At 40.1% G+C, this 16,905-nt stretch overlaps 1 protein-coding gene across 1 annotated transcript; it reads right to left on the reverse strand.

Moving 5' to 3' along the window:
- Positions 1-1,513: 1,513 nt before the first annotated feature.
- On the reverse strand, positions 1,514-16,476 carry LOC131479203 (protein disulfide-isomerase A6 homolog). Its single transcript, XM_058659753.1, has 11 exons — positions 15,977-16,476; positions 14,990-15,181; positions 13,475-13,626; positions 12,018-12,125; positions 10,788-10,938; positions 8,952-9,102; positions 7,564-7,679; positions 6,310-6,503; positions 5,518-5,633; positions 4,243-4,406; positions 1,514-1,664 (listed from the first exon to the last, which is right to left on the reverse strand). Exons 1-11 carry the CDS (start codon positions 16,474-16,476, stop codon positions 1,514-1,516), a joined length of 1,995 nt encoding a protein of 664 aa, XP_058515736.1.
- Between the last annotated feature and the right edge of the window lie 429 nt (positions 16,477-16,905).

The following is a 16,905-nucleotide window of genomic DNA, read 5'->3' on the forward strand; positions in this document are numbered from 1 at the left end:
ACCAGCCGGGATCGACCGCTGTCGTTTGCACCACACTGTTGTGCTTCTATGAACTTCGAAAAAAAGATTATCCATAATACCACCGTAGAGGGCGAGAAGGGACAATTTGTCCGATGAGGAAGCAGATCAGCGGGGCGAATTCGCGGAATCGCGCAGCGCCATCCAATCAAGCACGTGCAAAATATGTGGATGTGGGCGCTTGTCTGGATACGGGATTGCAACGGGAGTGCACAAAGACGCTACCGTCTGCGGCCTGAAACGCAAACACACAGCTCGGTATCCACAAGACTATACATCCATAAGCATACGTACGTCTATTTTTGCGTAGAGAAAGGCGCCGTCCACGTTCACAAGAGAGACAACACACGTTTCCGAAGAGATGTCCATCTGGACACCACCAACCACCACACATATTCGAATGGATGAGGACACGTACGATACGTGGTCTATAATGCATATTCTATGCGTACACCTGTTCACTCTAGAGAGATGATGCGTAGAAGTTTCAATCTGCTGATAATACCTCCTTAGTGTGTCTTTTGAGTGTTCGTTTCTTTGCGAGTAGATCCCTCACTCCCGCAGCCACTGCACACGCGTATAATCCTATGCATATAGGCACCTAAGTTTACGCTTGTCCACTCAGAGAATCCAGATTTCTGCAATGCTCACGACTATGAGTGAGTTTCTGTGTTACGCGTGCCAGATCTAATGCACGCAGCTCACGGTTTTGCGGGTATGATACTGGCAAGTACATAAATCATAGTGTTGCACACATTCGCACCTGGGAAGTTTGAACTCTTCAGAAAGAGAACGTTGCGGAAGTTCTCCGCCCACTCCCTTGTTCTTGTTTGCTCATCTCGCAGGCCACATACACACACACACGCAAAGTGGTGACCCCGCCAAAATCGTTGTTCACACACCTCAAGTTTCAAGATATCAACGTTCTAACATAGAGCTCGGCCTACACCGCGTTGTTGGCCAGTTGCTTGATGTACTCAAGTGTATACGTATCTATCAGTACATCAGGAAATAGTGTTCACAGACAAGCCCAATCAAAATACGTAGATACCCGCGCTCAGACATGGGGCAAAGGGCTGCACGTTTGCCCACCGCCACAACCGCTTCGAAAGACAAGACGTTGTTAACAACCCACAATGAAAGTACTGATATTGGCCGCTGCTGCGGACCCTTCATTCTCGTGTGATGGAAAACACATTGCAATGCATCATTACCGCTGCAGCGTTTAAAGCTGCCAGTTTCCGCCGGCCTCAGCGTCTGGAGCGGATAGTCCCTGCAGGTTTTGTTGGTAATTTCATCATACATCTACGCACAACCGTACGTGAACCAAGGCCTATGGAGCCACTTGTCTTGCGCGCTGCAGCGTGGTATCGATGTGCCTGCATAAGCGCGCGAAAGCGTCCTTCAGGTAAGCATCTCTTTCCCCATGTATTCCAGCAATCGAATGATACACAGCGCTTGTGTACATCACTATGTATGTACCTTCCTTGTACACTTAGTGGCTGTAGTACCTGAAGCTGCGGTAATGTTGGCAAGTCACGCTGAAGAGGCCCTTGAACATGTTTGTGTCCGTGTACACTTTTTGGGTGTACACACACCGCAAGGCGCGAACGCACACGCATGCGTTCAGTAGCTGCTGTAAGCGTCTATAGTATCAAGACAGAGGTCTCTCGACATAGGAAGACGGGCTCAGCGTCAGTGTGGAGAAACATTTGCGCGTGAGTAATCTTTTTCCAGTCATACATGCCTATATATATACAGGTGGTATCCACATATTTGTGCAAAAGCCAACGCATACACCTATATATATACACGTGTAGGCAGATGCTATCCACGTATATACATACGTATATATACTCAAATATACCTTGCACGCATACATGCACACAAACAAGCGCTAAGGCACGTACGTACTTCCGTACGTGCCAGTGGGAGTCTATGTACTCTCATTTCGCCTATAGACTTGGTTGTACATAATTACGCATGGTATGTTATATGTACATACACATACTCTAAGCAAGTCCTGCAGCTATCACACGTAGGGTCTCAGTGCACGAGACACACGAAGATCCTCTAACAACACTGCTTTTTCCTCCGCCTGCGCACCTGATTTATATGTATATGTGGGTATATGTTACTATACACAACACTACTGTGTGTCTATATATATATATATACATATATATACATGTATACATGTGCTTTCCAGCAGACTTCCATGTATATTTGAATACGTCATTTGTAGTAGTAGTAGTGATAAGACGAGCCAATATTATTCCTACTACTACTACTACTAGACGTCTTCTCACTGTGTGTAGAGACATATGTTATGCGTAGACACTGACGCCACATATACGCAAGTGCCCACACACCCACCTATACATATATATATATCCATTCTTTGTATGTATCCTAGTACATATATGTATATATGACTACTGTACACGAGCCAAACCGTCAAGTGCGTGCCACAGCGACCTTTTATTATTTTTGTGGAAAAGCTCTCGAGGGAATTTCTTCATGAGAAAAATTCAGCGAATGTCTGTGGCTGAGGCACCACAGGAGGAAGCGGGCACAGAGAGTCACATAGCAATTGTGGTACTAGTACTAGTCATAGTAGACAGCAATTACATAAATATATATATATATTTTTAGGTCATCTTTTTCATCTTTTTTCTCAGTATCTCGAGAAAAGAAAAGGAAGAAGAAAAAAGTCTTTCAGTACCGTTTCAGTTTATTCATTTCCTCTCATCCGAGGAACAACTGTTTTAAAAAAGACTCTTTCCTTCTCTACTGGTAATGCACAAGGCACAACAGTCCTCGGGGTTGCACTACGTCTTCCCCCGTTTTCCACTACTACTACTACTATAAGTACTATGACACCTACAGCGCTTTCCGCGTATTTCTCGTTTTTCCTCAAAAAACGTTTGATAGTGAATAGTGCCCTTCTCTTCACGCATTCTCCACTTCATTTACGTTCTCTACCCAGAGATATTTCATCCTTTAAAGCCTTCTCCTCATTAGTACCTTCCACACTATACTACAAAAACAGTAAAGAGCCATCTATTCATTGCTGCCTTCTCTATCATATACATATACATGTATTGGTATATATATATTTATATAGCGCCATTCATCATTGCTGCTATTTTACATATATATATATATATATATATAGGGCCATTCATCACTTTTGCTTTTATACATATGTATAAAAATAGTGCACACAGCCATTTATTGCTGCCTTCTCTTTGTCACATATATATATATATATATATATATATATTTGTGTATGGGGCCATCTATTTACTGCGACCTTCTCTATCCTTAGCATATATATATATATATATGTACGTATGTATAGGGCCATTCATTGCTGCCTTCTTTCAGCTTATACTTTCTTTCTCAAGGCTTTCTTCTTTATACGCTCTTCGCATATAAATGTCCTCAAGCCTCGTAATCTATGTATGTGTGTGTGTATGTGTGTGTGCGTGTGTAGCTCTTCCTCATTGCGTGGAATTGTTCATTGAATGTGTGTCCTGGCGATACATGATACTCCGCTGCCTTCGCAACGCTTGTTGTATCATTTTCGACCAACATAGCCCCCGTCTTGGACTATTAACATGTCTATTTTGCAACCTAGGTTTTGTATGGAAAGATAGCAAAGCAATACACCACTGCACAGGAGGACAGATATCAATCACTCCCATATATACAGACACAGACAAACATATACTTACTTACATACATATACGGCAGATGATAATAACCCTTTCATTACTTTGCAATACTTCTCCGTCTCCTCGCGTAGCGTAGTGCTGTCATTTCTTTTTCCATGCACCCAACATTACAACTCTTTCTTTTCTGCCCTCGAGAAAAAATATATTCACTGATTGAAAACCAGCGAAATCAAAAGACGCTGGACATACATTTCCTCCATCTTCCTTTCTTTTACGTAACCCCAACTATGCATCAACACCCCTGTCATACTCTCGCGTATACACATATATACATACACACATAGATATGTGTATGTATGAGGATGTCAGCTAGTATATTAGAGGTGTTAAATGATGAGTTGTTCCTGAGAATTCCAGAGATTATTACAACTCATCCTTTTCAGATTCTTCCTTCTCTCGTTTTTTCTCTTCCTTTGCCTTCTTCGCCTTTCTCTTGTCTTTCTTCCCTTTCTCTTCCTTTCCCTCTTCTTCCTCTTTTTCTTGCTTCTCCTCCTCTTCCCCTTCTTTCCTCTTCGTATCACTCTCCCCTTCACTCTCTCCGACACCTTCCCATGCATCCACCGTCTGGAGCTTCTTCAGCTGCTTTGGCAGGTCAGACACCGGAGCTTTTCCTGCCAGCAACTGAGTAAGGAATGTGCCTATGCTTTCCTGCATATTTCATCACCCCGCATACATTTGATTACTCCACTCTATAAGAGAGAAAATATATAGTCATATACTACATATTTGGCTTCTTCTATCATACTACTCTATATTAGCACATATAATCACGTAAGTCGATATCTCCACTTCTTCACCCAAGCCTCTTCTCTAGCACACATCCCACATTTTAGTATTTCTATGTATGTATGCATACATACATAAGTACACATCACCATGTACATATAAACATATGTGTGCATATTTATACCACGAATATACCAAATATATGTGTATGTATGTGTGTCTGTGTGTGCGTGTCTGTGTGTGTCTGTCTGCCTGTGTGTCTACGTCTTCTACACGCAAGTACACAAAAGAGACCTCCACCCCCTTTTCCTGCATACATCTCTTTCTTTCACACACGCTTTGCGCACACACAGACACACAGTCTCTGAAACACACAAAAATATCGATGTGTAAGTAAGTCCACTACCTTCCGCGTACGTATATGTCTGTCTGTCGATACTGTCTGTCTGCCGATACTGTCTGTCTGCCGTAGAGGTCCTACTCTTCACTACGAGGGTGTTTCAGAGTAATCGATAGTCACAATGAGACATAAACGTAACTATTCCCACCCACACACATACACACACATATGCAAGTAGACGTATACATTCTTTTTACTGCATATCTAGTCCCCACCACCACCATCATCCACACACACATATATGCGCGCGTTCACCATATCCTACCTATTCGAGAAAGACATCTATCAAAACGGACCTACATATCCATCTACAAATATACATATATCTGTATGCACATGTATAAATTTGTACATACGTAGACACACCGCTGTATCTATATATATACACACAGATGTATGTGAGGCACTAGACTGAATTTTCCACGAAGTACGTGCCCCCTGCCAGATGAATGGCGACGACAGCCGGCTAGCCGAAGGTAACACTGAGTGTACGTACACCATATACATATGTATATATATACACGTACATATAGACGTATAGGCATATATATACCATATACATATATATATGTATACGTAGAGGCGTGTACATATAGACATATAAGCATATATATATATATATATTTGACGTACCCGGCTGAAATCTCCACGATGCACGGAGTATTTACCCTTGGCGAGATGAATGGCTACGACAGCGGGATAACCGAAGGCAAGACTGAGTTGCTCTTCGAGTTCATATTGATCGCCTCCTGCAGATATATATATTACACCCACCACATGACAAAAAGACTACATGCCTACATGCTCACGCACTTAGAGGAGTGCACATACAAAAACACATTACAAAAAAACACATTCATACATACATACAAACACACATACATACGTACGTACATACATACACACACACACACTGACGCAGCGTATGTTTGACATGAAGGACAACCAAACTATCGTAAGCGCCACACACAAAGGAACGTAATGTACACGCAGACACATGCACACATACTCACATACATATACACACATATATACACGTACACACATACGTAAACACATACGTACACATACTCACGTACATTCACGCACACATACACACAGCAGTACAGTATAGTTATGCACAAAATGCATGCATACATACATACGAAAACACACAAATATATACACATATCTACATACACAATTTTACTTATATTTCCAGATACATATGATACATATTATACCATGCATCCGAACATACACGCATACGTATATAAACTTTCATAGACACATCAACAGAGAAAAATATGATAGTCAGTATTAAGTATATACGATCTGCACAACATGCGCGAGAAGTAGAACAGTCGTACAGGAATCACGAGGAAATACTTGTCTTTCTCTCTGAATAGTAAATCTTAGACGAAGATATACATATCTCTCTCTTACCCTGACTCCAGAGAAAAGTGATTGGCATATGGAAAGATGCGCGGGTAATCTGATTGAGAATATCCAGGTATTCTTTTCTTTTCTCCACAGAACTATCCAGAATGTGAGGAAGAAAAGAAACTAGACAGAGACGCTTTCCACAACTTTCTTGCAGTTGCTCTTCACTAAGTAGTTGCTCTGCTTGTACTTTAGCGCTGAAAGCGAAAAAAGGGGGAAACAGATGCATAATATCATCAGCAAATATTACAACAGCACATCAAGACCATATATGTACAAGTAGGCCCCACATATATAATCATATATCTACACTATCACCAGCTAATATTACAACACATCGACAGAATATATATATATATATAAGAATATATATACATATATTTATACTACATATAGTACCATCGGCAAAAATCACGAAAAAGCACATCAAGACTGAATATATATATGATATCGTCAGCTAATATCACAACAGCACACCGAGAGAATGAATATATATATATACTAATACTATATATAGTATCATCAGCAAAGATTACAGCAGCACATCAAGAGTACATATGTATATAAAGAGTATATAGTATCGTTAGCTAATATCACTACACATCGAGAGAGAGTATGTATATATATACGTATATATATATTAGTACTACATATAGTATCATCTGCAAACATTACAACGGGACATTGGGAATATATATATACGTATATACACATGGTAGCAAACCGCTATATATATATATATGGTATCACCAGCAGAGACTACAGTAGCACACACCTACTATATACATATATATAGTAGCAGCTCATTTCTGTACTGTATATACGTATATATACATTTACTATACATGAAACAAATATGAGAGCTCCTCCTCCTACTTCTTTTTCTCAAAGACATCTCCCGATATATCTTTTTTCGTGATAGTGCAAATGTATATGTATGTATATAGGTGTACACACCAAGCAACACGTAGTACACAACCTCCACTCAAGAACGATATATATAGTAATACTCACAGAATCCTAAGTATATATGTACGTATATTATCTTTTTTGTGGCAACAGTCATCACAATCATTTCACGTGCTTCCATGCTCGATCATATATATGTGTATCTATATGGATACGCATTTTTTAAGCTGTGTATATATATATATGAATGTATGTATACCACGAGTACTACTGATACTACCACGTATATACAGCAACGCACTATGAAAGACAACGACTACTATATTTTTTGAGTACACATAGATTTACCTGTAAAACTCAAGAGCATAGTTTGTGAGGGCTTCTAGAGTACGAGATCCTTCATAATCTTTTACAAGCGCAACATTCTTCTCTCCAAGTGGAAAGAGCTTTAACGTTGGGAATCCCTGTTGTAGATAACGCCCATCAAATTTGAGAAACAGACAGCAGCTCTCATGTAAATATGAAGTGTGTATCTGTAGAAATATGTATGTGTGTGTGTGTGCGCGCCTGTACGTATACAGACGAACACATACATCAAGCACAAGAAGTGGAAGAACCAGTCAGTCACGTAGTCGTCCCTGTCTCTGTTTTCCCTGTGCCATAGTATCCTCACACCTTTAAATAGATTATGCATGCGTTATCATGCCTACGCATATGACGTCCTCTAGAGACTGTCCATCCAATATATAAAAACGGACGCCACTCACACGTACACATATATTTATATATATTCTCGTATGTATATATATGTACATACAGACATACGTGTAGGGATAGGGGTGCAGCAAGTAGAAAGAGACTTCTAAGGGAGTTGCTGCTCACAAAGAATACAGATATAGCTTTACAGAGAAAGAAAGGATTGAGAAAAAATCTGATGAGGAACATACTCCTTCTTCGTACACGGTATTTGCTCAGGCACAAGAACAAGAGAAGCAAGAGAATATCTCACAGAGCACCGAGAAAAAACAGCACAGAAACACGCACAGGCGACTACACAACGAACAGAAGCAAAAGAAAAGGCGAAAGACATGAGGAGGAAATAGAATACGCTCCACAGATATATATAATAATGGCAACCACATACAACACACAAATATATTTCCGTGCAGACGGTCAGTAGTAAGGGTAGTAGTAATGGTAGTACTGGTATAGTAGTAGTAATAATAGTAGTTGTACATACAAGAATCGTTCTCCAGTGATATATATTTGTATCTATCTAGAGAGAGAGCAGAGAGCAGAATGGCTCATGTACATATGTATATGCATACACACCTGATTCTGGTGAATGCTGGTCAGTGATGGTTCTGGTACAACTATCAATCATATATATATATACATATATATACATATACATATACACACATATGTATGTATACGTGAGAATATATATACATATATATGTACGTAAAATTTAGTTAATGACCGTTATTCATATATCTGCCTATGATTACGGATTCTCATATATATTTGTAGAAAAGTGAAATTTTCAGATTTCTGTCTACATTATCACACATGCCTAAATTCGATAGATGCAAGCAAGGATTTCGTCCCTAGTAGCGCCCGAGTAGATACATATAGACAACGAGAGAGACAGAGAGAGAAGAAACGAAAGTTTTTCATATATATATCTATATATATATCTTTGTATGTATATCTCTCTCTATATATGTATTTACCTGAATTTGATAGGTGCTAGCAAGAATTTTTTCGGTAGTGGCGTCAACTTTTCCCACGCGAACCTTTCCTTTGAGTACGGTTGCCAGTTCCTCCCACGTAGGTGCAAGTGACTTGCAATGGCCACACCACGGGGCATAAAATTCAACAAACCTGCAAAGACGTCATTTCAAAACGAGAAAAAAAGACATAGTGAATGACAAGAACATCAGGAAGAGTGAGACTGAAGTAAGATAGAAAAATGAAACGCAAAAAATTGAGAGGGGGAACCCAGAGAGACTATACGTAGATAGAGAAGAGAGAACGAGAAAAAAGAAACAATCAGACACTCAAGCACACAAGGAATATAAACACCTAGAAATACACCGATACTGAACTGAACACAAGAAAAACAGATGGATATACACACACACAGACCGACAGGCAGAGAGTGAAGGATACACATACACACACCCACAGACAGACAGAGAGGGACGGCCTGAGGTGCGCAGGGAAGAGAACTGAATATAGAGACACGTAAGTATATACATATATATATATATACAACGCAAAATCATACAAATATATATATATATATATCCAGAGATCGTTAGACAGAGAGTGAGGGAGAGGAAAGGAGAGAGAGTCACAGAGAGCAAACAGAGAGTGTGTTGTACACTCGTCAGAGCTGCTGATATATAGACATATATACATACATATGTATGTGGATATAATAGCAGATATATGTTTATACTCATAAAAATATAGTGTAGGGGAGCAGTATATATATTTACAGAGAGAGAGAGAGAGGCACACATAGAGAGAGAGGCAGAGGTAAAGGTAAAGAGAGGGACGCAGACAAACAGAGAGTTGTACACTCGACAAGCTACTGATACAAACAAGACACAAAGACAAAGACATGTATATATAAACGTGGATACAACAGCACATATGTACTTGTATACATACAGTGTGAGAGAGAGCAATATATCTATACATATATATAGAGAGAAACGTACATAGAAAGAGAGGAGTATCCCTGAGTTGAAAGAGATGGACGCAAGCAGACACAAAGAGAAGTACGCGGAGGAGAAGAATGATTTATATAGACACATCTATACAGTACTAGAGAGATATATACACAGAGGGTAATATACAAAGCAAGAGGGGTAGACACTGAAAGAGAGAGGCAATAGAGAGAGAAGTACGCGCACAAGAGAAAATGACATACAGTTAGAGAGAGGGACATATACATATATGTATGCATATATATATATATATAGTTGATATATGATTATATGCATACCTTAAAAGTGAAAAGCATAGATACTTAAGTCACAAAGAGAGACCGGGTAAAGATCCAAAGAAGCAAAAAGAAAGAGGCAGATAGAAAGAGAGAGGTATAAATAGAGAGAGGGAAACACGTATACATATACAGAAATATACATATATCTGTGATAGGAAGAGAGAAACGCACATGTAGTATGTATATATATAAAGAGAAAGATGCCTAACTAACTATATACATACAGAGAGAAAGGTAAATAATATATATACGTGCTTAAAAAGAGAAAGAAGCATATACGTAGAGATATGTATATACGAAGGGAAGAGGAACATACCCACAGAAAAACATATATTTATAGACGATGAGAGGCATACACACAGAGATAGATATATACATACAAAGATACAGGCATAAAAGATATATATATGTGTAGAGAAAATAGACGATAAGAAAATGCCAAGCAGATAATATATCCATCTCCCTCTCTCTGTCTCTTTTTTGTAGATACCCTTAGAGAAAAAGAAAAGGAGTGAGGGGAATATGAAGCGTCTCTTCTCTTTTCCCTCCTTACCAGACATTTTTGGAATCTTTCATAACAGTTTTGTTGAAGTTTTCGTCAGTTAAAACAACGACGTCTGAAGGCCCTTCTTTCTTTTTCTTATCGCTGCTGCTTCCACTTGAACTGCTCGACCCTTTCGTATCTTCTCCAGCGTCCACTTTCCCTGCATGCATGCACGCATGCTATTTTCACAAGCAGCCACATTATATCCCCTGCATATGTATGTACATATATGTATGTCGTTAGTAATACATCTCACTCACACACACACTCATACACACACACACATATGTGAAGATATCTTTCTCTACTCCTCTAAACATAGATATATATATATATGATACAAATCTATATATCTCACGCACGTACATACATACACACACACACACACACTCAAATTTCACATACATTTGCAATAATAACTCACACACTCTTATACATATATATATATATTACTGACTATTCTATACATCTCATGCACACACACACACACACACAGAGATACACACACATATACACACATGCAACCGCTTATATAATCTTTGCCCACAGATATGTATACATAAATCTATTTACAGGAATTCGTTTTTCTTTCATTGGCAGCTGCAGGGAATACACAGGACTGCTGTAATGATACTGACGTACATTTACTGTGTTATAAACAAGTACATCATTCAAAATGAAATGCACTGAGATACTCATACTAACACACACATACATATATATATACGCTAATACCACATACACATACATATATATACTTACATAGTTACACCCTCACGTATGTTACTACAATTATAGGCTTACACACACATACATACACATTTACATACTACCACACACACACACACTCTCTTATATATACACTAATAAACATGTATATACATACACACACACACTCTCATACTTACACACACGTATATATATATATACTTGCATAGTAACACACACACACACACACACACTCTCAAACATATATACACACTTACATACTTAAAGACATATATATTAGTACACATGTAGACTTACATACACATATATATACCCCTCCCCTACATACTAGAACGCACATTTATACATATACGTTAGAGAGAATTCATCCAAAGATATATGACATATGCACAGGATGCGTGAGAAACACTGACACAAGAAACTATGTGTGAACTTCTTTAGAAAGGGAAGCTCTCTTCTCTCCTTCCACAAGGAGGATATGGTAATTTTAGGAGGAAGAAGATACCCTACCTGCGAGTCTGGCCCTAGCAAGTTTTCCGAGATGCTGAAGGGCGAAATCAACTAGAGCGGAGGCAGTACGTGCTTGATTGTAATCGAATGTTTTTGGTGTAGCGCCACCTGCACAGGGTGTCATTACACCACAATCACATACCCCGGACACAACAAAACTTCCTTAAAGCGAAAGAGCACGGCCTCTACTTTGGTATTCATTATAATGACGGTAGCATCAATATATACTCACATACATACATACATACATACATACATACATACATACATACATACATACATACATACATACATACACACACACACTTGAGCTCACTAGAACTGAGAAAACGTCTGAGTGAGAAAAAGAAGTAATACGGTCTATACACTTGATGATATTACCAGTAATACAAACATCTTACCCATACATATATATACAAGTCCAATATAATTTAACCCGATCTGAGGGGGGAGAAACGGAAGTCATTTGTAATAAAGAGGAATTCTGGAAACATTAGGCATTTTTTATCATCACCCCATAGACATACTGCAGAACGTTTTTGAAGAGGGAATTATGTAGAGAAGACATAACGCGTACATTTGAGATGGTTGGCTGGCTATCCTCGTATACCCCGCATACAAGATTAGAAAATGACTAAAAAAAAATCCACAAGTTGCAGGAAACGAAGGCCAATACTTTTTATAATGGGTGTGAACAAGAAAACAGCATCATATCCCACAGAGAGATATATTTTCGCCAAAAAAATTCAGGAAAAGAAGCAAAACTGTCTCTTTACGCGTTTATATGATCTCTTGTGATAGCCCTATCAACAACATCACCCTAGACCCGCATACATAGAAACATGTCTGTTGAGAATAAATAATAAACGACGCGACATACAGGAAAGAGATCTTCTTCTCGAAGATGAATTGTAGAAAGAGATACGAAGCCCACATTTCTCTTGACAACATTAAGAAACATCCCATCACCATATGCCTCACATGTCACCATACAACATCTAATACCCACATATAATATTAAATAATAAATATTATACATATATACATATATATATAAAATACCCAACAATATTGAGAACTATACATAATACACATATATACTACCCACACATAATACGAACAACTATATATATATATATATATATATATAGAATCCCCACACATATTATTATGAACTATATATACACATATATATAATACCCAAACATAATATAAAGAACTATATATACACATATATAATACCCACACATAATAATAAGGAATTCTATATATACACATATGCATATATATATATATATGGGTTACGGGTGTTCACATATAGGATGTAATGCGCGTGGCTGTTTCTTTGTGATAGTGTTATTATATATTATTGAAAGTTGTGAACGTTTAATTATATGAAACTCACAGCACCCACACCAGTCTAGGAGAAAAGAAATATAGACATATTACAAGATTACCTTTTCCAATAATCGCCTTCACAGTAGGAAAGCCTCTAACTTCATACTCTCCCATTGCGGACTGATCAGAGACAGCAACAAATTTGACGATGCCTCTCAGTGCTTTTGCGGCCTTTTCGTATTCCGGAGCAAACTGTTGGCAATGCCCACACCTGAAAAAGAAACGTACGCATACAATATCTCATAATACGTATCTACAATGTATGTATGTATTACTACGTATTCATTAACTCATACGAAGTAGTCCTCAATGTACACACACAGATAGACATAGCAAATACAGGTATATACATACACAGTCCTACTACTATATGTACATGTAGAGAGAGAGAGAGACACGCATAGGTTTCCATATACACGCTTACGTACATGCACGCACGCTATCTCACACTTTGTACATATATATATATATATACATACACACAAGAACACACGTGAGATAGAGACAGAGAAGGAGAAAAAAAACGAGGCAGGAGACTAATGAAAACTGAAAGGGAGGTGGTGGGGGGATGGGACGTCTCAGGAAAAGTACTACTATATATATACGTATACGAACACATACATATTCGAGATGCGAGATTGGTAAATAGTTGTGCAAAGTTTTTCTTTGCAGTAGAGACAGAAAAAAGTGAGTATTTTGACCATCTTCGTATGATAACGCTAGCACTCTATGACAACCTCTTATACGCAACAGTTCATGCGAAATGTGTGGGAAGTTCAAAGCTCGTACTCTTCATTACCACCACTACGCTCCTTCATACTTACTAGCTATTCTGCAACGCACTAGACACTACTACTAGTATTATCACAACTCGCTTCCTTCATGCATATTGTATATCCTCCCATGCACCAGAGACTACTTCTAAAAGTATTGTCACAACTAGCTTGCTTTCTAAGTATCGTATATTTTGCCATGCACTACGAACTACTACCCTACTACTACAACTTCCATTGTTACCACAAGTAGGCTACACCGGACATATTCTACATTTTGCAATGTTTGTTTGAAGTATACTTCAGAGACTACTACTATAGAATCGTAACAGGCTGTGCACACATGTGCATATGAATATATATATATAGGGACATATATATACATTATATCCAGTACTACGGAAGTGCAGCAAGACCTACTACTACTGATGCTACACCCTCACTACATGACTGGACATGCTGATCTTTCGCGTGTACCAGCATGTATATTGAAGGTGTGTGTACTCCCTCCACTACTAATGCTATTAACAGTACCACTCCTACTCACAGTACACAGCTACAGATTTACTGAGCCAGATTGGAAAGAAAAGAGCTGCAATAGTGATGTGTAAAACGGATGTATCATGGTGTATATGTAGACACTGGAAAACAGTTGTGCGCGTAGACATGCAACTGCACGAAGTATACACAGATGTGAAGGAATCCCCACCCCTGCCGCTAAAAAGATGAAGGAGGAAAACACTCGCAAAGATGGACACACGGTGATTTTTTTGGAGAGAGATGTTTCGTCGTGGGGCTCACCAGTCAGCAAAGAATTCAACGATGTGGAGGTCATGGCTCTTGACAACATTATCCTTGAACTCTTGTGCATTCATGACCTTCACGGGGCCCGACGAGGAATAAAGCCCCGCTGCTGCCGGCTGCACCTTGTTAATACACGAAAGCAACAGCAAGAGCACGAGCGTAGCACCGGCCTTCAACTCATTGTGGTTGCTGCAGCTTTATAATGTTTCTGACGGTGGGCAGCCATTGCTGTGGGCCAGGAGGGAATCGTCATAGTGAATATGAAAGGGTGGCAGAATGGGTGCGAAAGGAAATTCAACACAACGAAAAGAAGCTGGAAGGATACGCAGAGCGATTAGAGGAGGGAAGACAGGAGTGGAAACCCCCTCTCCCCACGGTGGCGCGTGCGGGAGGTCAGAGTGAATCTTTGTGCAGAGATAACAGGATATTGCTGGTTGTCTGCCTATTATCCGAGAAAAAGTGCAGTCACAATTCACGAGCGAAGTTGTGGGACTATTGACCAAAGCTGCAAATTAGAAGAAAGGATTGCGTTAGGGGATAGTGCACTGCATATGGGCTAATCGCAGTGCGGACCTAATAGGTACATGAGCAGTGTAAGCGGAGGAGGCGAGTGACTTGTACCCAGTAGAGTAGTACTACGAGAGGTAAAACAGGAAAACAAAGTAAGAATTGTAGAAGACAGCGACTACTGTACGAGGATACCGTGGACTTTCGAGAGGGGGAGGACGACGCATTTGTCCTCTCACGGCAAGACAGGTTGAACGTAGGGGAAGCGCTACGAAATTACGATGGATTTACGTTCAGTGGTGATGGTGGTGTCGGGGTGTTGTTGCCGGTGTTGCGGGGCTGCACAGTAGAGAGGAGAGGACACCGGTGCTATGATTATGCGGCCCAACAAAGCTACAAAGAAGATGAACAGAAAGTCGAGCATGAAGTCTGAGGTTTCGACTTGACAAAATTACAAAACAAAGATACTTCCTGCACCATGCTAGGCACTGCTTTCGGGTATTTGTGTGGCGTGACGAGCGCACGCCGTGGTGCACCGTGGTCGACCACGGCACCTGTGGGGGGGAAGAGAGGTAAACGAAAATATGAGAGAAGGACGCGTTGGATGGAGCCGGGCGGGGGGGGGTGGACGAGGTAGAAGAAGGAAGTTTTGAAAAAAGGTAATGCGTAACGCGCAGTAGTGGAGAAACGGAGGACGAGACAGCGACAGTAACGGTGCTCTGAATATCGCGTGTTTCTGTGCGAGGGACAACCGCTGCCAGCACAACATCCACATAATGCTCAAATGATAAGCTGTGCGCTGTGAACTCATTTTGGGTGGGTCTACACGTTGTGATACTAGTAGGAGTACTAGCGCTGGTGTATGCGGCCGAATGTCTCGCGCCTTCACCGCACATCGCAGCTGTTTCTGAAGACCCAGAGGTGCGCCTCGTGGCGATGGCGAGTGGAGAACCGTAAAATAGAAGACGACGACACATGCAGCTATAGCACCCACGTAGCAACACCATCTATGGATAAATGCGACCTCGTTTTGCTAATCTCAACAATAATGTGGCTGTTGCTACCGCTACTACCTCTACTGAGGTGCTGGTCAGACACTACTGAGCATCTAAAACAGAAATTTGGACAAACAAGAGCTATAGCTGTACTACTACTAACACCACGGAATGGGACTACTAGTCCTCTCACAACGAAGTAGTCCCTTGCACTGCTACGATCACCACCGCGTCTACGAATACTATTACTATCGATCCTACATAAGTAGTTCTCCACTACTACTGTCAGGCTGGTCGTATGTACTACTGTCTGAAAAAGTACTCATCCGACGACTGTTGTACACGGTCCCCTCAAATGGGTTGGAGCCACACACTTCCACGTCACAGCGCCGCTAGTAAGGAAGCGACGGG

The sequence above is a fragment of the Ochotona princeps genome, unplaced genomic scaffold, assembly GCF_030435755.1.
Source record: "Ochotona princeps isolate mOchPri1 unplaced genomic scaffold, mOchPri1.hap1 HAP1_SCAFFOLD_2837, whole genome shotgun sequence".
NCBI lineage: Eukaryota > Metazoa > Chordata > Mammalia > Lagomorpha > Ochotonidae > Ochotona > Ochotona princeps.

Bases quoted from the DNA above. Each gene is read 5' to 3' on its own strand.
- LOC131479203 (XM_058659753.1), bottom strand. From the start codon at position 16,476: ATGTGTCGTCGTCTTCTATTTTACGGTTCTCCACTCGCCATCGCCACG. The intron at 15,182-15,976 runs GTGCAGGAAGTA...ATAAAGCTGCAG, and splicing joins CGAAAGCAGTGCCTAGCATG to CAACCACAATGAGTTGAAGG. The intron at 13,627-14,989 runs GTGAGCCCCACG...TTTCTTTTTCAG, and splicing joins GTTGAATTCTTTGCTGACTG to GTGTGGGCATTGCCAACAGT.